Below are 23,756 nucleotides of genomic sequence, written 5' to 3' on the forward strand. Positions count from 1 at the left end.
ATTCAAATTTTCACTGGGTCAACGCAGACTATCAGCTGCAAGAGCAGACAGTGCTGGTTCAAGTGGAAGCATTCAGCATGTCAGCTTTGGTTGTACCAGCCTTGAGGGAGGTAAGACAAAGGTACAGAAAGGCCAGGCACTGTAACTATTGCCAATTCTTTTGAGTCATCCACTCTTTCAGCTATTTGGCTGCCATAGCGGTCTAGAAGTTTCTAAAATTAACTTTCTTCCTACTGCTAATTGTCAAAAACCCGTAAGCAGCCCTCCTGGTATATGTCTGCTATGAACAGAAAGCTAACATATCAGATTGTACATTAATTGAAGAAATCCTACCTTAGTGCATCAGCTCCATAACTATTTACAATACTCATTGGATCAGGATAATTCTTCTTCCTTTTGCTCATTTTTTGGCCATCACTAGAAAATATCAGAATGTAAGCATAAATTCCCAAAATTCTTGTAATACATGGATAAAGAAAAAAGGCATTTCAAATTCAGTTTAATTTTCCTGTGCTGTTATGTTCTTAGTAGCATAGACATGATTATATATTAGCACATCATTTCAGTATGACTGTTGAACCCATGAGAGCAACTAAACAAAAAAACCAAAAACCAACCAACCAAACAAAACCCACCAAAACCCAAAACCCAACCCAAGAGGCTCCCAAGTTACAAATCTAAGCAGGAAATCTGTCTTTCCTACTAAAGCTGAGGGGAGATGCACTTGTTTTGAATCCAGCCCACTGGCAAAGCTTTATTAGAAAATAAAGGGAAACAAATATAATTAACTTATTTAAAATTACATCTAGAGCTACATTTATAATCCCTTTTACTCTCCATAACAAGTATCATTTATTTTCTATTCTTTCCTATTCTGACTTGTTACTCATTTTCTCTTTCTCTCTAGGAAGGACTAATCCTGCTGGAAAGAATCTAGTGCAACAGATTGCTGGGATGTATAAACCTCACACTCTCAGGCGCCTCTTACCTCCTGCAACATCGATATCTCCCTGACAAGTCTTAACGGCTCCAAAGTCCATTTCAGATTTAATTTACAATTTGCAGGGACTTATCTGAAATATTCTTTGACTAAAAATCTGTTCAGGGGAGAACTGACTAACATACCAACCTGGCAAGAACGAGGCCATTCACAATTACATTCTTGAAAGGAGGCCTTCCAAAAAGAGCAGTGGACAGCACCAGCAAAGTGTAGAACCTGAAACAAGAGACAACATAAACATGACTTTCTAAATACGCCAAGCTAAAGTCTGCATGTCCTCCATTACAAAAGAAAATTTTCATTATGGTGTTTTACTCTAGCAAAGTTAAATTTTAAGTATGTGGAACGTTTATGTGGCAAAGTCCCAGAAGAGGAGCTTATTGTAAGCAGACCTTTTTCCTCTTTGTAGCGTATTGTGCTGTTTGCTCAGCTGTGATCTACTAGTCCAAGAAGGCTGAAAAATTGTAATAGTAAGCATTAGGAAAGTTGTGAAGACGAAAATTGTAGCATTTTCTTCTTTACAATACAGAAAAGAGAACCCTGTCCCTGAACAAGCTCCCTATTTGCTCACTGTAAACCTCTGAACACAGAATCAGTCAGGAACAAACACAGCAGACAGGACTGGCACATTTTTTTGGTGTGCGTGTGCGTATGTCAACGTGCGTATTCTTCGACCTAGCAGACAACAGAACCGTTACTGCTGGGAGCACAAAAGCAAGTTAGCAAAACTGAGCAGGGCCTCCTTCCAATCAAATAAACTTAACTGGTTCAATTAGCCATCACTAGAAAATGTGAGAATGTAGGCATTCCCCACAACAAAGGGCAGTAGAGGGTTCCCCCCCACACACACACTTGATGTGTTTACAATAACTCTATAAACTATCTAGGACACTTAAGAAATCAGTGTTGGAGCAAGCACAGGCACCTATTGTTCAATATGTTGATATATGATTATATCTGAGAAATTAAGTGGAAGTGCAAGATAATGTGATAATTTCATACTCAGGAGTCAGAACCTTCACCAAAGGAGATATCTATGAGCTTCTGTAACTGCACTGCTGGTAATCACTTTTAAGAAAATAACTGGAGGGTGGGCCACAGCTTTCCTGGTTAAAAATTAGTATCACACTGACGATTGCTTAGCAACCTTAAAACAGCAGATGATTATTAAAAAGCTAATTGATTTAGAATAAGGCACAGGAGGTTATGCCTCAGAACTATGCAATTGCATGAAGATTTAGTGGAGAAACACTTTAGTAGGGGAAAAAAAAAAGTCCATCTGCATATTCCAAAGTAGTTTTTAATCAAAAAGCTGCCTGTAATTGCGAAAGCATTATTCTGATGCTTGAGGGTCCAAAGCTCTGTAGAGGTTGCTGGGTGCATTACCGCATTTATTAAGTGGCTTACCTGATAACTCTGATGCTTATCTCTCAGACAGGCTTTTAACTCTCAAAATCACCTCAATTCACACTACAGGATACAAATTCTCTTTATTAAATTGCATTGTAGTTTCATGAATTTTAACCAACACTCCTCTACCTGCACACAAACACATGCACTCAAAATACCCGTCTTAGTTTTTAACCTTCTTAAGAAAACCCCTAAACACAAACATCTGAACATTTACTCAGATGATTGACACCTCAAGCCTACAGCACTGACAGTTCAATACAAACACAGCAGTACTACTTCTTTAGTATTTCGTATGAAGGTACCTCATTGACAAACTCCCACCACTTTCTGCAAACTAGTTGCAAATTCTCGTATTAGAGCAGGTGCATTTGCAATTAAAAAGAACAAAGCAGAACCAACTAGAAGATATTTCAGTACTGTTTGTATTAGGAAAATTGTACAGATGGACCATGGGCACTGGAAAAATACATCCAAGACCTTTTCACAAATTAAGTTATTTGCATTGTTAAACCCGATGAGCCTCAGCAATGAGGTACCTTAGTTGATGACAGTTACAAGACTGTCTTTGAGATCCTGTGATCCACTGGTTTATACACCATTCTGACAACTCTTCTCATTCTTTTTCAAATTATCCTTTTTAAAAAATTCACCTCATTCACTCTGAATATTTTAAAGGAGTGTCTCTCTGCACCTTATTTTTGAAATACCTTGTCCACAGACACATTTGTTTGACAACTTCGACTTCTCTGCTGCCTCATCTTCCATTCACCAAATCTCAAGTCTGCTTCTAGTTATGTCCTTGCAGATATATAGCTGTCAGCCAAAACAATAGTAAAAAAACCCCTAACACCACAGAGACAGAAGTCCACTTCTTTGCTCTTCTTCCCTCCTCTTCCACTCCCCCTAAAAGGGAGAAAGCGTTCCCTCAGCTGTTTTCTCCCTTCTTGAACAATTGTGGGCAAATCCATAACCCTGTGGTTCATGCCAAAAACCTTCAGCTGTGAATTCCCTGTAGGCCACCACATTCTGACCATGACTATAAATCTTCTTGCATCTCCCTGTATACAATCAGAGATAGAGCCTTTCCTGCCAATCTGCCTGGACTGCCAGTCTTGCAACCCAACTATTGTAACATTTTTTCCTTCCAGCCTCAACAAATATAATTCAGCTCTTTCTCATATCCACACAAAGTCATGAAAAAGATCACTCTCCTAGCTCATCACCTTAGTCACATTAATTTTCCCCTTGTCTCCCTTGACTTTCTCCCCTTCTCTATTAAGTCAAACAGAATCCACCAGATTTCCACCCCGAGCCTTTCACCACCTACCAGTCCCCACTTCACGTCAGCTGCAGTCTTCACCCTGACACAAGACCTATCTCCATTCTGAATCTTAACACTCTATACAGAATGCTTCAAATAAAAATCACATACTATGCTCTTAACACTTCAGAACTCAGTCACCAGCTTGTTGTTCACTTAGGCCTATCATGATATAGCGCTGTCATACTAGTGGAAAGATAGATGTGTCTTCTTTTCAAAATATCCTCATTTTTTCCAAGACTTGGGAAAGGTAACTAAAAGCCTAACAGTTTTAGTATAAGAACCCTTCTTAAGAACAGCCTGAAATAGCTTTACCTTTTACCAAAAAAACCTACCACCTCACATCTTAATTCCTTTTTTCTTTCACAAAACAGAAGTGCTCTTTTGCAAATCACAGAACAGTAGCTGTTATCAAAGCCCCAGCTCATTAACAGGCATAAGCACCATGGGAAAGGTATAAGCATCATGTATTGAGGCAAGTGTTTCGATATTCCACCCACAAACAGATGAGACTGACTCGGGTATGGCGAAGACTTACAGTAACTCTTATGCTGATGTTAAAAACAAAAAGCAATCTACTCGAGACTGTAATGTGAAAGTCTCCATTTGCACATTGCCTACAGTACACAACGCAAGTGTGTGGGCTCAGACTGAAGCACAGCGGGTATATGTCTACAACCACAGAGTCACCGCTGGCATTAGCATCAGCTTGGACTTCTCTTGTTATTTTTCCAAAGCCAGTCTTCAGTTGAATTAGTGAGATGATTCAGTTCGGCCTACTAAGGAAAGGGAAAGAAGCTGCTTATCCAGAGGTTACATTTACTATTTAAAAAAGAAAAGAACATTATAAAGCAGAAACATGATAGCAGATCTGGATGTTGCACTGCACTCAAGTTTAGATTAATATCATACTATAAAAAGGCCAACTTGTGTAAAAATTACAAATGCATTCTTTAATGCCACTAGAGAGCTTCACTGGATGCATATGAGATCAGACTTATCTTTTCATCTGTCATGTCTCCCACACATGCTTCAAAGGATAGCACTAAAAGAAACACTGCAGTAAGTGTGTGTGACACATACTAATCCACTGTGACATCCCAATCTCAAATAGCTAAACCCTGAAACCTAAAATTATTCATTCCTCCTACATTTTTACGGGAACTGTAACTACCAGGAATAGATTTTGTATCCACATAAAAATCCAAAACCACTTTTAATTCTGTTTAACTTTTATAATTCAGTAGCTCCCTTGCACAGTGTAAGAATGACTACATGTTGTTCAATGTTTTTAGTTTGTTTTCATTTTTTGGCATCTAAATTACAATAAATGCCCTTTTACCTTTATAAAATGTAGCAGGGAGAAAATCAGTTTCTGACCATGCCTTTTGCATGTATTTAATATGTCTTTATCGTGTGTTCTTTTATTTGTCTCTTTTCTTAAAAAAAAAGGCACAATTTTCCAATTTTTTTCAGATAGAAAGAAATAATAAAGAAAAAAAGAGGGAAAACTAAGTTTTTAATTCTCCTTTCGTGAGCATAATGAACAATGTTGCAGAAAGACTAAGACATGGAATCACTAGTGTTACAACTTTTCAAGCTATTTTTCTCCATTCCTTCTTTGTTCTAACACAGTACTAGCCTCCCCCAGTCCCCTAAGCACAGCTGCGGCAGAGTAAGCAGTTTTTCCCCCAGATAAACAAAACGTATCACTTGCTTCAAGATGAAGCAGGTATTATTTAAATATAGTATATAACATTCCATTTTTTAGTTAATATTTCCTAAATTAGCTTTTGTCAAATTAACAGTGCTGTATCCACATGCAACAGTAAAGAAAAAGTAAATGAGGAAACATAGGGTTCACTGTACATACTGGATCCAACCCTGCTTGAAGAGCAGCAAGAGCAAAATAGTGACCTGCAAATGAGATCAGTATGCCCCTCTACTGCTGGGTTTCATGCTACTCTACTTAGCTGCATACTAACACTGAAAAGCACCATGACTAACAAGCTGTAATACACAATTGTGGAGAGCACAAGTTAAAGATCAACACAAACAGACGGCAAAACAAAGACTACTTTCAGCGGGGGGGAGGGGAATAAATCACTATACATGTAAAGAGGTCAGTTTTAACCAAGTTCATCAGGTTGCCCTAATTCTGACCTATGCTTTGAGGACCCATTACAAATATTATGCATAGCACTAACTAGGTAAGGCGCAGGTATATTCTGAAAACTATTTCATATGCCATGAAGAGTCCATGTTACACTAAGTGAGACTTAAGTGGTCCCTCCCTAACTGGCAAACTTGCAAATATAACTTCCGTTTTGAGGACCTAGATAATTTTTTTGCATCACAAGTAAGGGGTTGCAAAGTGAAGACACTTTTCGCTATATTCATGAAACTTATTTTTATTTAGCATCATGCCTCAAATGTTTCCTTGCTCAAGCCTCCTGGTTTTGAGAGCCTGTGTAAACCTTGATCTCAACTTCACAAACACGCAAAAGCTGACCTCTTACTGCTTTGTTTGGGCTGGTTGGTTGTTTCGTTGGGGGAATAGAGGAGTGGGCAAAGGGAGGTGCCAACTATGCTCCAGAGGAATTTAGTTTATTTAACTCTAATAACTCAAGTTACTGGATGGAAGAGTTCTACTCGTACACAGTCAAATGTACTGATCTAGAAAACACAAAAATTAATCTTAAAAATCTGTCAGTTTTCACAGCCAATCTCAAACTTCAAAAATAGAATAAACACTTAAAAATGCCAAAATTAAAACTGTATGTATGCATGCATGTATGTATGAGAACATTACCCAGAGAAAATCTTAGAGAAAAATTTTCATCAATGATTGAAAAGCATTTATCCAGAGAGGAACCAAATAAGCAGATGAAGTTTGCAGTTAGAAAATTTAATTTTTGTAAACTATAAGATCTTAACAATATAAGGTTTGACTTAATTTGTTTTTTCCCCACTCATATAAACCCAAAATTCTAATTTAATCTAGGGGGGCAAAAATTACTAGCTTATACATTGGCTTGAAATCCTCAAAAAATTGACTTCCATTTCAACTGACTCAATTGCTGTTCTTTTTCTAGTAGAGAACTCAAGTTCTATGATAATTCAGCTGCTGAATTCTGAGATTGAATTGCTGAGATTCTTCCTTACCAGGCCAAAGATCTGCCCTATTACCTAATGATGTTTTCCACAAGAGCCAGGAAGATTGCTTGCTAACATGTCGTCTTTCTGCAACATTTTTGTCACCAAGCTTTAGAATACTTTGCATTTTACTGAAAAAAAGATATCATACGCTTATCTATACAACATTAAAGGATCATCCAGATATAATAGCGTTAGACGCAGGGCAGTAATATCATATAATAAAGTGGCAGAAAATTACCATCCTCGGGTTTGGTCAATGCCTTCAGCAATGAAGTCAGCAGGGAAAGCATCTTCAAGTTCTTTTTTGTTTTCAAATGGATAATGGACTTGTGCGTAAGGCATGCTTCCGCTCTCAAACCAGCAATCAAAAACTTCAGGGACCCGGTGCAGTAAGCCCTTGCCACAACGTGAAGGGATAGTTAGATGATCAATACTATGGGAAAGAAAAAGATTGACAAATTCTAAACAACAAGAATTTGCACAAAAAGTTAACGTTATGCTTGCGCATTAGTTATGACAGAAGTTTTGGTTTTAATTTTAATGATTCTTAAAAAAAGGCCAGCACTTCCTTTGACAATTTTTATCACTTAAAGCTGTTTTAGAGATTTATTTGTATTAACAGCACCCAAGACAGAAGAAAGGAAAATTTACACATGTTAATCACAAGTCCTCTTACTACTTTTCTATATTCCCTAAATCTGTTTCCCTAGGTTTGGGAAAACAAAGCCCAGTATTTTTAATGTCTGCTCAACTATTTTTAATAACTAGTTAACGGACTCTGTAACTGACCTTTCTCGATGGAGATCAGTGACTTTCACTCCAGACAGTTCTTCCAATTCTGCCATTGAACCAATACAAACTACCTGTAAGAGACACTCAAGAAATTTAGTCAGTTATTTGCACACAGTAGCAATTTTTTTTAACATTAGACAGGACATTTGTAGGTCAGTCAGTATCGTCTAAAGTAGCTGAAAAACCAACAAAAATTTTGTACAAGGTTCCCTTCTTCAGTCTAACAAAGCAGCAAATTATGTTAGACACCACTGGCCTGATTTAATACAATTCACGTCAGAATAAGTGGAGACTTTGAAGACCAAGCATGTTGTCAGATATCAAAAAAGGTGGGGTTTTGTTGTTTGGGTTTTTTTTCAAACAACCCACAACACAATCACCTCTGAAAATTCAATGATCCTGACTTTCACACAGATAGGAGTTTCAGATCCCAGGTTCCTCTTCTGAAGCTAAGGTAAGCAACTAAATTGCTCATAATTGAGTGTAAGAGTTCCATCCCAGGTACACTAAACTGTTCATATTAATGGCATCTTATTTAAAGTGAAAAAAGGTGTCACAGCTAACAGCAGGTTGTTAAGAAAGGTACAGACTTTTCTTGGGTTTATTGCATCCACATGCTAAGAAAAAAGCAAAAAGTTTCAGCAACAGCCTTGCATCAACATCATGAAATGTTTATGAAAAATTATTCTGAAAAGCTGTATGTAGGAGAGGAGAAAAGCAAAGCTTTCTTTGCTTTACATTTTAATCAAGTTTAACCCTCCCATAGCCCTACGGCCCTCTCTCATCTGGGAGGATTCAGGAGCCACGAGCTGCAGTATAAGTCTGGATTTTAGAGATCCAGTCCCACATGCTATCAGTCCAATTTAGAACTGCCATGGAAAAAACTGCATTTTGCAAGATCTGACAGGGAAGGAGTTAAATGTACCAACATAAAGAAGCTGTAAGTAGGCTAGACATTTTTCACATAAGATAACTTTCTAAGTTACTCTTAGGATATAATAAAGTCAGAGTACCGCTCAATTCCTATAGCTAGTCTTAAATATATGCATATGCATACACAGAGAAATTGTGACTAACAAAAAGGTTTTGGTGTATCTAATTCTGAAAAACTGTCATGAATTACAGAGAAGATAGAAACGCAGTCTGATTTGGTTTTTAAGCCATGATTTTCCTAGTCCTATTCAACTGCTGATCTGTACTACTAATCACCATCTTTTATTGTTAAAGTACTTTTGAAATGTAATTTTTTCATTACTTATCTATTTGTCTTATTTTTCTATAGGAAGTAAAGCATTACAATGACTGTGATAGTTAAGTACAACAGCGTGCAGTTCACATAGCAAACCACACTGGGGGATTGATCCCAGTTAAAAATAATGCCTTTATCAACAAACTATTTTTAACCCAGATCTGTTCTTCATTCACCGTGTGGCCCCATATGCAATCGTACAAGCTCAAGTGAGCAGGCAGCAGGTGCTTCGTTCAGCACTGCTGGCAGAAGAAAAGGTTTTAATAGCAGCATGGGTAAAAAATACCCTTGGATACACTGATTACTTCATCTTCGCTAACCTTAATATTTGAACACACTTTCACACTATGCTCTGGGTTAAAAGCTGCCCATTAGTTGTTGCTTTTTGAACCAAGCATTTCAATACTTAAGTAAAATTCCAAGTACTGGATGCATCTGCAGCACTGCAGCGAGAAGAAATAACCCCAAGTCCACATGAAAAATCCAACAACCAGCAGAGGAATGTCAGATATCACCATAGTGAATAAGACTGCCTCTGTCCAAGTCAGAAGGATGGAGCTACTCAGTCCCAAGGGTAGCTTATTAGATACTTGAAGGCAAGAGAACAATACAGCAAGTAGATGCTAATCAAATCTGATCCCTCATTAGGCTGCACCCACTCGTTTCTGCAAGGAACAAACTGGTGTATGCTCTCAAATTAAAGCTATTGCTTTGGATACATTTCTTCAACAGCGGTGTCTACTTTAGTAGCCTGGCCCCTTTCTCTACCAGTCACTTGTTCCTCCTCCATTTTATTTTTTCACCCACATCAACTACAAAACCAGCTATATCAACATTTAGTAGCAGACAGTAGAGACTGAAATAAATAGGCTGGGACTGGGGGCTGTTCAACCCTGTTTCAGCATGACTGAGACCTAATGTGAAATCATAGATCAAGGTTAAATACTTCTAACAAAATGAACATTAGTATTATGTCTGGGATTATCCACGTAAATAGGAAGAATAAAGCCGTCCGGCAGTATTCATGGACCTCAATGTTCCTGTGACATAGTCCTGCAGTCCCTATTAAATAAAAATGTTTGCATATATTGGTTTGTCATTTCAGCTCTGTTAAGTATCTATAACGAAAGAGTAAGGAGTGTTCACAGGAAGAAAGAAGTCCATGTAGTGTATCAATATATCAGCACGACATTCTGGGATCTTTAAAAAACATCTTCTGAATAGTAATTAGTAAAAGAAATGACTGCTAAGGCCAGCTAAAAGTGGCATTCTTAAAGCAGACCAGACACAGGCCTAGAGAAGTGCCCTCACCCTTCAGGAGAGCACAGCCAGAGTCCTCTTATTCCAAATCTGTTATCCAAGACCGAGTGCACCAAAACAAGCAGAGGGTTAACAGTTTACGTGAGTGACAAGCAATGAAACAATCGGAGAATTTCTGTAACATCACTGAATATTTACTACTATAAATCTGTATGCAAGTCCTGTAAAATTAGCCTATGTCTGCTTTATCAACTTGGGTGCTCTATTAAAAAACGTTATTATCTAATCCAAATGAGATGTGTTCTTCCACTGAGGAAATCATTGAGATTTGAGAGCTTAAAATGATAAACTGTCTGCAAAAATATGGCAATAAACACAAGCTTCAAAATTTGACTTCCATTATGTGTCTCTACCTGATAATTATGCTAAAATAAAACTAAAATAAAAGCTAAAATAAAACTGTGGGAAACCAGATATTGATTTGTAATAAAATTCACTTTAATACCAATTAATTCACCTTACTGTGTATTAAATAAGGAACTGTTATTACTTCTCCAGGATTTAATATGCATAGCATAATTGCATGCGACAAAGCGTTCTTTTGAGAACAAGACATGAAGAGGAGGCTTTGCAATTTCACATGGCACTAGGCTGCAGTAAAACTGAAGGAAATTTTGAGTATTATTTCTATATGAGAGCAGATGTCACTTGGGCCTTAAGTTCCACATCAGTTCCAATGGTATTTAATTTTCAAGCTATATCCCATGTGCATAAAGAGAGAGTGAATATTAAAAAAAAAAAAAAACTAACTGAAATTTAGCATGGTCCAGAAGCCATACTCAACTATTGAAGCATGACATTCAGGCTCTAGAGTAAACAGAAATGTATAACATCTACTGATAAAAATAATAGATCTGTTGGTATTTCTATCATTATTCAGAACACCAAGCCCTGAGGAATATTTGCAGCTAATTTCAAAGGAAAGGTCAATCTTCCAAGCTAGACATCATATTGTTATTAAAAACAAACAAATCAAACCTTAAAAAAAAAAATAAAATCTGTACATCCAGGAATACAGACATGGGGAAACTGAACAGAAAATGAAATGTTATTAGAGGCAAGGAGTGGGAGTAATGTAACCTTTACACAATCTTTTTCAGCTGTAGAATGAAGTCTTGAAATACTTTAGCACAAAACTGAAAGCCTTTTCTCCATCTAAAATACCAAACAAGGGACTTAATTTTTAACATCCATTCAAAATTTTTAGGTATAAACTATCAGTCTTTAAACTAAACTTTAACTGTTCTATGAGAGACAGAAGCAGTTGGTTTGCCAGTAATTTACAAACGTGCTCATCGCATACATAGAATTAAAATGTCAAGGCTTTCTTAGATACTTAAATCGTAATTGCAAGGAGTATCTCCCTCCCTCCCCCAATATCTCCCTGCCTATCAGCAAGATTTCCAATGAAGAGGAAATAAAAAATGCTTTATGGTGCACATCTAAGCAATAGTGCATTTTAAGACAATAAAATACTTTTCTAGCACACGTTTTCTCCTAGTTGAGGTCTTCCACATCTAAAATGAAAAGTAAACTTTTTCAAATCAAGGGAGATAAAAATAAAGGCTTGGGGTGTTGCCATCAGCATTTACCTTCCATGGACACCCTGCCATTGATTACCATTTCCTATTTCCAGCATGAGGAAGACTTATCATACAAGTCTAATGGAACTAACCCACACAGGAAAAAAAAACAAAGAACAAACCAAAACTAACTCCAAACAACCCCAATTTTATCTTCAGAAACAGTTTTAAAACTTGGTGTTTGACACTTAGAAAACAGCAGTCATCAAAACTGTGTGAAGTATTCACTTGTGCAGTTAGCTTTATGCTACCAACTGCAGGGTACCTTGCAACTTCAAAAACCTCATTTCTAGTATTCTTATTATACACTTTCATCATTCCACTAGATTCACATATTTACAGTCTGTTACATTCACATTTGTAGCACTACAAATATATATTTTCACTGTTCTACTATGGTGGGCTTGCTTTTACACCTTCAGCAATTCATTTGGCTTGAAGTAACCAACCATCAGAATTTCAAAAGCAGACAAAAAGGACTGAGTAAAAAAATCTCTTCCTTGCCATTTTCTCACTCCATTTGCTACTTCAATTAGATTTACCATCACTGCAAATTCTTCAAGGAAAGATAAGATTAATTCTAATATAAAAAACAAGAAAAATTGCTTGCAGTTTTCAAGCAAAAGCAAGGAAAGCATGTATGGGCACACAAATGCATGCATACATATGCATATATCTATAACCTATTATAGATATACATATAATGTCAAGACGTATTAATAGAACTTCAGACTGCAGCAGCCAAAGATATAACAGTCTATCAAAATAAGCAAACAACATATACAGACAGGCTTTTCTGTCAACTGAAAACTTTTGTTTTCTTACTCACCTCTTCAAAATCGTCACTGACCCACAAAGGGATGGGTGTTCCCCAGTACCGGTTTCTAGATATAGCCCAATCTCGTGCATCTTTAAGCCAGTTCCCAAAACGTTTCTCCCTCACAAAATCTGGCACCCTGTTCCAAAAATACAAAAAGCATTCTTTTATCACTACATTCCACTTACAGGAAAGTTAGTAAGAACGCTTATATTTGAATTCATCCACAAAACAAGTTGATTTCAGCATATTGCATGAATTGGAGCACATTCAGCACCGGCTACTGCAAAGCCTACAGACTTGCTGCCAAAGACATAACACCATTTCTTCTGCCTTTCTTTGATCTTCAGGTAAGCTACAGAAGTGAAAAATACTATGTTTATTTTACTCTAAAATAACTCAGTAAAAATACGTGCAACTTACAATAGATTCATTAAGGATGAAACAATGGCCAAAAATCCTCAGGATAGTCCAACACTGTAGGATTATGGCTAAGGGTGGATAACAATACTACTGCTTTATTTTACATAAAGAAAAAAATGCCAGTTACTGATTCGGGTGCTGAATGAAATTACAAAGTTTCAAAAGCCTGCAGTAATAGCATCAGAAGGCACCTTGCATTATGCATGAGCATCCAGGTATCTGCACATTACTTTTAGACTTTCAGAATAAAGAAATCTGAGGTTGATACCTCCTACGAAAAAGCCTTTTCACACTATTTATCACCTCCACTTTTAATTCTCCCATTAAAAAACAAAACACACACACCCCCAAACACGAAACCACATCAATGCTTGCTAAAAACTCATTCTGAGCACTAATGGGATCTGAGGGATGTTAAAGACAAATTTTCATCATATGAAAGTGTCTTAGAGCTGCAAGGCTAACATCAGAATCTGATACCTAGCAAGTTTCCTGGATATGCTCAATGGCCTGATGGCTGATTAGGAACCAATTGTTTTCTCCTATGATATAAAAAAATAATTAACTATTTATACAAGGATTATATGGCAGGTGAGGAAAAGCAATGGGTTTTGAGGTCAACAGTAGACTCCCATTATGCCTAAATGTGCATTAAAAAAGCCCAACCTCAAATGAAACTCACAGGAAGAATAACCTTAAGACGGTGTCATAGATGCACAGAAGCTGTGAATGAACAGCTAACAATAATACAAATTACTCTAGAATTGACTTATTGAGCAAACCACGGCAAGTTTTTCTGGGTTTGTTTTTCCAGTGTAACTAGAAGGGCCGTTCCCAAAGTTTGAGCTGGATTTAGAAACCCAGAGTTTCTAAAGGAGGAGCAGCCAAACTACAGAAGACATATGGTCTCTTCTACCTTTTCTTTTTGAAGCTCTTGGTCCATTTTTAATCACAGATCAGCCCCAAGAGCAACAAAGATAAAAGAATCCTTAAGAGCAAAAATTAAAGGAATCGATTCACATGACAGACTAAGGTAGGACTTGGCCCTGCAGAGGGAGATTTATGAAGTAAGTGTGAGCATCCCTCAAAAATCTACTGATGAAAATGAAAGCTACTGTCTTTTAAAAGTTTTACCCATGATGACACCACATGGAGATCTGAAGGCTTCTTGATGCCAATGTCTCAGGTGGCTAAAAACTACCATTAAAAGACTCACTAAATAACAGCTCGAAGTTTCACAGCTTCACTAGTTATTTCCAGATTTACTTTCAGCTGCAAAGTTATCTTCTGTAACATTTCTTAAACAAAAATTTAATATTAAAAAAATACTTTAAACAAACTCAGTGACTAACGTTTCGCATGACTTCTGTATCCCTTATGCAGGCTTTTGCAATTTGTTCTAGAGTGGGACTCATTACTATTAACTTTTTGTGGTGACCTTAAGAGACCCTCTCTCCAAACACAAGTGGAAACTGTACAAAGATCATTAGCATTTGCCTAACATTCCACTAATGTGGAAAACTTCTCTTTACATCACTCCTAAACAAGTTTCCATTTTTCAGAAGTTGTTAGACACTGATTAGCTGAAATTATTAGTCCCATTTAACATAGCTAGAGGCTGAAACAATCCCCCAATGACATTAAAATGCTAAGAGTTTCGACTGCCTCCTCAAAACATGCATGAAAAATTAATTTTATCCCCAACGTGGACATTAACCACAAAAATGTATGTGGTGCGATCTCTCTCTCTCTCTGAACTACGAAAGCATATCCTTTACCTCTTCCGGTAAAATTGTCTGACCCTGCTGTCAGTTTTTAGTGGAACATAAAACACAAACCACTTCATCTACTATGAACCACATCTGCAACAATGATTTATGGCTCTTTAGAGGTACAATACAGAAATAACACTGACACAGCCATCAAATAAAATAAAAAGAGCCTGTATCTCAAACACATTTTGAGCCCATCACTCAAAGAAAGTGTTACTTAAAACAATCGGTTCTTACCACCACACAGATGCTGCCCATAAATGCTACCCAGACACCAAACAGCAGATACAGCCTCCAACTGGGAACAAGCTAGAGGAGGTATCTGCAGCAGAGAACAGCCTTGCCAGTCACACAGTTCAAGGCTGGAGCCTGTTTCTTTTATTTAGTCTCACTAATTTAGCTACAGATATCTCAGTCTGACACTTCTGACTTACCTACGTATCATAAGAAAAAAAAAAGGTGTCTTATAAGCACCTTCTATTTAAATATTTCACTAGGCTGGGAAGACAGAACAGAGTATACTCAACAACGTTGTTACCAACACCTGATCATTATGTTACACCAACTCCAGGTTAGTGTTTCTATAGGGTTTTTTTCCATTTCTTTTTAATCCTCTTCTCTTAGATACTTCCTTGGTATACTTCTCTGGTTAAATTTCAATAAAGATAACATCCTGCCCCAGGTATATATTATTAGTTAAGGAAGCATTTTTTACTCTTCCACCTACACAAAGCAATGATTTCTTAAATTTGCATAAAAATAGTTTGGTTTATGCAATTAAGGAGAGTGAGGACAGCCTGAGGAATGCTGCCCTCCGGTGAATTCTGCTCCCTTTTCTCCCATGCAGTAACTGAAAAAACTTGGCCTCACCCTAAGACTACACTATACTGTGTTTAATCTATCAGCCCACAGTCTTCCTCATAATTCCCAGTTAATTTTCCCATCTGTATACCCAAGTACATTGCAAACAGAATTGTGACTTTGATAAGACCGTGACAAAACTATGAATCACTATTGACACTGGTCCTTAGCTTTCAGAAAATTTTGGGCTGTGTTAAACACTGCTTGCCTAAACCCAAAAGCTGACAGTCCCCTGAAAGTTAATGGCTGCACAATTTGCCAAACACTGACCTCTGTGAATCAAAACTGTCCTCACAGCAAGGATATTTAGAAGCTTTAAAAAGAATAAAAGAGACAAAAACAAAAGCAAGGCCACCCACATAAATATTCCTATTTTACAACACAAAGATATACGAAAAAAAGCCCTTTCCCACATGCCAACACACATGCTCTTCATGTTTAATCAGGTCTCTATCACAAAGCCCCTTCAGCTTGAAAGCACAAATTTCAGTTTTATGCTGGTGACCACTGAATTTGCAGTTAGGTGTGACAAGCAAGGTGACTAGTGCTACAGCCCATTTAGAGCAACCCACTGCTAATAGCACTGAATGGATTCAGATCAGAAAAGGTCAAGCTCCAGCATCAAATAGTTCCACAAGGTTACAAGTGAAATCAAAGCAGCAACTTCTCTCCTAATGCAATCCTGCTGCAGGTCCTAAAACTGTGCTGTTACTCCTAAAACTCGGCTGTTAGGAACAGGTTTTTTTATTTCTCAACTGGCCTACAATTTGTGTTGGTTTTGACCTTCAAATTTCTCTGCAAAATGACACAGATAGGATATCATACTTCTTTCTCAAACATATAGCAAGGTTAAGGAGACTGCTGTCTCAGCAGGTTATGAAGCTCTTGATTCATGTGTGTAGAATAGTGTGGGATAATAGCTATTTCTACTTTCTTGGCACCCAGGATAGTGTGCTAAATAAACTTCAGGATGCAGACATTTCAGCAGTTGAAAAGTTCAGGGAACTGAACTTCACAACACAAAGGAATAAATATTGATTTGTCAAATCATAAATTAGGAAGATTTTGAATGGAAGTACATCAGTTTCAACCTGTTTGAATGCTAATTTCTATCTTATTCTCCCAACATCAAAACTCCATCATAACAAGTTAGAAATGATGAAAGTTATTAATTCGCTCCAAATTTGTATGTCAATTTTTGACTGTTTATTCCTATTTTTTGATGCAGATTTGGGGTTTTGCTAAATGTATGCATTGCTAAGTCCTGTGCACAGTGAACTCCCACATCCTTTCTTAGTAGCTACTCATTTTCTTAGCATCTAAAATAAAAATTCCATTTGAGAAGCAAAAAAACCCCATCAAGAACAAAACAAAATGCAGTACTTTAACAACATCTATTAGCTTATCACAACAGAAACTGTCTTCTTCGCCTTCAAAGTCTATGTACCACTCAGCATCCAAGTCACACAGGCAAAGCGGGCATGGATTTGAAAATAGCAAATTAGTGACCATCTTCAATCACAGAGCATGAATGGGCGCAGTAACAGTAAGTTATCTGCTGAGCTAGTGACTTCTCAGCACTAATTAATACCCAAGGAACAGCACCAATTAAAATCAGTGTATTTGCTTTCTGATGAAAAAAAAAAAATTAAGTTATTACATAATCCAGAAAGAAACTTATTAAAAGGATTAAGACATCTGTTCCTTTTCTGTACATATATTTTGAAGTATCTCTCTTGTGATCATAACACAATTGCAAATACTGAATTCAACTTATTATTCCATTTCAAAGCTCAGATGTGCTCTGCATGACTCTGTGTGTTGCCTCACCTTGCCCTAGTCACAGGATACAGGAATTCTGTCTCAAAGCAGTACTGTCCCTCTTTTCTGTAAACACAAACATCACTGCTGAAATAAACAGCTGTCAAAAACTGCCACAGCAGAAGCCTCATACGTTTTATCATCAATTTAACATTAAAAGCTGTTTAAGACATTACATAAAGATATACTAATCCTTTCTCACTCTTCATCATTCTTCTCATCAGCTAATTTTATTCATTACATTCTTTGAAAAACCAGAGGCTTTATGTATTGGGTAAGATTTACTTCATAATTACTAACTGAAGGAAGCATTTAGCTTATGAATTGTTTGAAAAACAGTCCCATAAGAGTTAGACTATGAAGTTGATAAACAAACCAGTAGCTTAAATAGTGTGAATTGAGAAATCTAATACTAGATTAGCACACAGCATCTGATATGTTTGGTTCTGAGAAGATAGTCCCAGTTCTATCCTTTCATTTAGCGAGCTGGTAACTTTTTAAGTGACACCTGAAAGCAGGAATCACTTATCTGCCTGGAAAGGAAGAAGTCATTCTTCCAGAAGATAGCTGAGTTATAACAGCAAAACCAAAGCTGATTAAGTAGTTATCCCATGTAATTTAACTAAATATGTAGGGATTTATTTAAATTCATAGCATAACAGTTGGGTTTTTTTGTTTAAGGTGTAGAATTTGCTTTTCTTCTTAAACATTAACCAATCCTTAGAAGACAAAGTCTTAAATTCCATTATGTTAATTTACTCTAATAACAACCTCCTTCAACATGCCCTCAAATTGATTTTTAATGGTTTTTAATTCAAGGAGATAAAATAAGCAACTACTCATGCCCTTTTGACACTTTAATTAGTGCCAATCTATATCATGGACCTAATTAAACATCAGGGAAGGCGGGAGGGACAAAAGGGGAAGAGAGAGGAAAGGTCAGCTGTTTGCAAAGCACGCAGAATTTCCACTGCAGCAGACTCTCTCCTCCTCAATTCAGGAAACCTTATTAGAATGGTGCACAACCACGTACCCCACACAAGTTCAGGTTGCCTCCACCAGTGCAAGAGAATTTTCTGCTTATATGCAGCTTACATTTGCTAAATGAATAGTGCTTTCAATCATGTTGATATAGCAATGTTTTTCTTCACTCTTTTATCCTGGTTCCCATAGCAACAAACACTTTAGCGTGAGACTGCAATGCTGCTGCAGTCTGCATCATAACCCTGCCGTCAGCAGTGCACAGCTGCTTGACAAGTCAAGATTAAGTGAAGCCGTAACCTCCAATTCTTTGTTACACTCATACTGAAAAAATCCTGATATATTTTATTTGTATGACCCAGACACTATGCTAATTGCTATTAAAATTCTTAGTCTTACCAATGATGGCAAAAATCCCTGTGTCCTGAAGCCAGTGAGAAATGAAGCTTTCACTTTTCTTCCTTCTGCATAGTTTCCTTCAGAATATTCTAACATTTATAGTTACAAAGTACTTTTATACAGCATTACCACTTCGGATTCATTTCAATTTATATGTATAAATATGTCTGCATTCCAGTAACAGTGGCAGGCATTCAACATATTGCACATGCAGCTAGATTTACCAGCTGCCTAAGAACATGGTACGATAACTGCTTAGTGAACTGACATTTGGAGTCTTTATTTAGTAAGGTATTACTTGAACCAAACAACAAGCTTTTGATGACCATTCACTGGGACTGAAAAGATACCTGCTGTATTCATGACATAACTGGCAATCTCTGCTCAAAAGGCTTTGAGAGGAAACAGCAAAATTAGGACACAGCAGAACACAAGCCATCAAAATCAACTGGAACAAGCCTCAAAATTCACTTCTAATCCTCAACTATGTCTGATAAGAGCCAGTAATAAAATCTTCTGACTTACGCTGCTTTAAATTAGACAAACACAAAGCTAACCCTGCAGCAATTTTTTTTTTCACCTCCTACTGTAGGCAATGACACTAGTTCGAATTCTTCCTCGGGAAATGTTGCCATCTAGTGACTGCCCGTTGCTATACACTTCACAATCGCTACTAGACAGAAGACCTAATTTGTATTCACGTTTCCCGGGTAAGGAAAGTGCGATCGATGATTCAAAAAGAAGAGTTACAATTGCATAGTCATAGTAAAGAAAAAAAAAAAAAAGGTGGGGGTGGGTGGAAATCCACACACACACAAGATGCATTTAAAACTGTTCAGATAAAATGTATTTATTAATCCTAACAAACTAGGAAAGAAAATATCCTATGAGACATTCTAAAAAAAAAAAGTAAAAGGAGGAAAACAAAGGACTCAGTAACTGATTTTCCTCCATTATGCTACAATTCTGTTACGACTTACAATTCTGTTGCTCCTGCTACAGACTCGGATTTCTCATCTGCACAAAAATGACAAGTTTAGTACAACAAGCGTTAAGCTGTCCATTGCAGATGGGCTCTACAGCCCATCTTCTGCACACCCTAGCAGCCTTAGGGTTTACAATCCAAGATAGGCTTCATCTGCGAACAAATCACACCTTTCAAAAGGTGGGAGACAGTTTGCTGTTCAGCAAAGGTGGCGGCTGGTCGAAGATTAGAAAGACCAAGATCAAAAGCTTCTCAAAAGATTAACGTGTTTGACGCATGTGAAGACACTGGGTCTGAGTGCTCATACAGGAACAGCAGGAAATGTGTGCAAAATTCACACTTGTAAACCAGGAAATTCACTTCTAGCAAAAAGGCCTCTTGGATGTGTTCTGTGTGGTATTTTCAAGTAAGAACTAACAGTTTAAGTGATGAGAGTTAAAAAAAGGATACCTTCAACTATGGACCTATACATCAAGCTCTTTATTACAATGCTTGCATTTTTCAATGCCAAGAAGATGCAAGAACAAAAGACTTGGCTTCTTTGAAGTCCCTTACTGTCTTTCGTCACCGCTTTCCTTCCACTGATGCTCATTTTTCCACTATACCAAGTGCTGTATATCTTCTGTAAATAATGTCAGAACTGTGCAATAGTCTCTAACACTAGAAACTTGTCAACAGTTTGAGGTAAATCTTTCAGGAGCTGCTGAAGGAGAACTTTAAGCGAGGGAAGTTTTTAAAAAATAAAAGTAAAAAAATAAAGAGTTCAAAGCTGGTATTTAAATACAAACTACACGGTCTACAGAACCTTTTCTATCAGCCTGCAAGTATAAAAATAATACATACATGGCTAGAACTGTAAGCTACAATAGTTTAGAAACATAAGTATAAATTGCACTAATTTTACAAATTTATAAGTTATTGTAAGGAGTATTTATACCAACTTTGAACTCTGTGATGATAGGAATTAGTGCCATATTATACAATGGAATCTAAGGTGGCATGGTTTAGTTGCTTGTCTGTGGTTATGTAGGAATTGCTCTTTCAACAAATCATTCTATAAGACAAGAGTTACAACAATTAAGACTGACATCCAGACCACTCACACCAGGGACCCAGCTTCAGTGCTGCATCTAACTCCCCACATCAACATAACAGGAAACCAAGGTCTGAATGGTACAACAGCTGAATTTGCCCCTCTTATCTCAAGTACCACAGTATTAGGTTGTCTGAGTACAAAATAAAAGATAACCCCCCCCCTCTTTTTTTTTTTAATTTTTTTTTTTTTTTTAAATAATCTCTTCTGCCAGTAGTGTGGTAGAGTACATTAACATTCAGTAAGGGATCTTGGATTAAAGACTGAAACACAGCCTCTTAAGGATACTGTTCCAATTCGTCATTTTCAGCAACATCCAGCACAAGTTACTTTCCACTCTGATCAGAATAAGGCTGGGAGAAAGAAGAGCATTTTTTTTGGTTTCTGATTTTACAAAAATCCTTGGACATTACTCATGTAATCATTCTTGAAAGCTATAGTTAAGTTCATTTTGAAAAATGAAGATACAGTTGCTGGCTTTAATAATTTTGAATAACTATGGCTTTATCAGTAGGCTAATTCATTAAAAAACTAATTAGAAATGCAATCAGGTTGCAAAGTTTGTCCAACTATGTTTAATCTATTTCATCAAAAAGGGTATCTATAAAGAGTGCAGCTATTCTTAAGGGACAATATACCTATCAGTCATTTATAGGAATAAAAAAAGCAATGCAGTCAAACTCATTTTGCAAAGGTTAATATAGTCTGAAAAGCATTTATCCCAAATTTTCTCATTTTCAGGACATGCTGAAGCCCCAGAGAGTCCAAAAATAAATTTTTAAAAAGCTAGGTATTATTCCTGTGACACTTTCAGAGACCAAGTCTCTTCAAAAGCAAAAAAAGTAGGTTTTGTGAAGGATGGAGTTCCCAAAATTTAAATAAATGAATACTGAAGAAGGTTAGCATTCTCTAAGCCAGCTTAAGAAGTTACACCCCAAACAAAACTGACATCAGTGGAGAACATAGGAAGAAAACCTTAAAAGCAATGCCTTTTTCTTTTAAAAAGCTAGACTTTAAAAGCCATCTTTATGTAACAGAAGCCATGAAGTATTCAAACTAGTAATTATGAAATCACATACTGGAAATATGTATTAATATTATTTTACTAATCATTTGGTGATAACACATCTCTACTTGTAGTCATATTCCCTACAAAAAGATTCCTAAAATCTCTAAGACCATACTGTTTTGAGAAACATCCTGAGCAATTCTGCTGAGATTCAAGAATTACCTAAAGGACAAATGGTTACTTTAATACCAAGGCATGTTGAATATTGCCAATTCATACATTCGCCTGGTCTTTCCACCCAACCTTTGCTCTCACATTTGGTTCCACTTGTATCCCCACTATTCAACACTTAGAAAAAGCACCACTTAAAACACAAATATGTAGATGAGGTAGGGTTCAAACTGTTTATTCATTCTTACTAATGTCTCCTGGATGAGTGGAGGTCACTTAGTTTCTTCTTGAAGCTTTGCTTCTGGAAAAGCAAAACTATCTCAAACATTCAAACACTTCCTTAATAGGATCATTACATTTTTCTTACGTTCGTGTGAAAATTAAGTATGCAGGTCTACTGTCAGTCATCAAAACAGTAAAAGCATCTTGAGAAAGCTAATTAAAGCTAAGAACAAACACTTTCACCCCCTCTCCAGCTTATTTTCCCCAAAAGAAGGATCACAGTATGTTCTGTTATGGAAAACAGAAAGCAACACTTACTAATCTATAAAATCTTCTTACATATCCAGACTGGGCATGTGCTGATTAGCAAGCCAACGCTGCAGCATTTTTGGACAGTCTGTATCATGGATCACTAACTTTTCCCACATATTTCAATATTTACAGTGCTTGTACCACGTAAGCAGTTATGCAAAAGCTGCTCATGGAGAATTTAATTGCTAACTACTGTCCATGAAAAAACACAGCATAAGCTGTAATTGTTCACTGAAAACTGAGTCACCTTCTTTAAAATCATTTCAGTTGCTGAGCAGAGGCACAGTGGTAGAATCCCAACTCTCCTACAGTCCTCGTACGGAAGGACTGAATGACAACTGAAACGGCACACAGTACAACTGAACGAGGCTGTAACCTCCACATTTTCCCAACCTGGTCTCAACTTCTCAGTCACAAGTTTTTTTATGGGAGGAAAGGAAACAAAAATAAAGGTTATGGAGGTGGAGAAGATAGGGTCCTTTCGTTACTAACACACCATAAACCCACAATTGACTCTCAAAATGGCTACCATCACCAACAGTTACCTCTTTCTGCTAATTTAATAGTGCATTTAAATTATCTAAAACTTATCTGTTGTTTTCTACATAAATTTCACACAAATATTTTTCACATTCCCTATACACATTTAAAGATTTAATTTTTGCCATTTGTAGAGAATTTTTATTTCAACCTCTGAAACTGAGTTTACTTACAAGTATTACACAAGCTGGGCAGCTGGGCTGGGGGTTTTGTGGGTGTTTTGGGGGGAAGGTGGGTCAGGGTGGGGGTGTTGGCTTTTTTCTTCAAATAAACCTATGACAAAGTAATCAACCTTATCTGTAGTAACTAGATGAAAAGGAAAAAAAAAACCTTATCTAAAAATTAGTTTAATTTAGAACAATATATACCCATAGTTTAGCTGCCTAAATTCTTCTCTCTAGTGGACCCTTTTGGGAGGCTTAACTGTGCACTTCCATGCTTCCGCAGATTGACTTTCCTTTGCGGTTTCTCTCATGCTGAATTGCTTAAGATTGTATAACACGATTTCAGAAT

General features: G+C 36.9%; 1 protein-coding gene across 7 annotated transcripts in view; it reads right to left on the reverse strand.

Moving 5' to 3' along the window:
• Positions 1-23,756, reverse strand: part of IARS1 (isoleucyl-tRNA synthetase 1) — a 113,602-nt gene that overhangs the window by 46,974 nt on the left and 42,872 nt on the right. For all 7 annotated transcript variants that reach the window (XM_029996145.2, XM_029996144.2, XM_029996148.2 and 4 more), the window contains 5 exons: positions 12,667-12,793; positions 7,683-7,756; positions 7,132-7,326; positions 1,130-1,216; positions 334-417 (listed from right to left, as the gene is read on the reverse strand). In XM_029996145.2, coding sequence (XP_029852005.1) covers positions 334-417; positions 1,130-1,216; positions 7,132-7,326; positions 7,683-7,756; positions 12,667-12,793 — 567 coding nt within the window. The remainder of the gene's footprint in view (positions 1-333; positions 418-1,129; positions 1,217-7,131; positions 7,327-7,682; positions 7,757-12,666; positions 12,794-23,756) is intronic.

This window comes from Aquila chrysaetos, chromosome 20 (genome assembly GCF_900496995.4).
Source record: "Aquila chrysaetos chrysaetos chromosome 20, bAquChr1.4, whole genome shotgun sequence".
Classification (NCBI taxonomy): Eukaryota; Metazoa; Chordata; class Aves; order Accipitriformes; family Accipitridae; genus Aquila; species Aquila chrysaetos.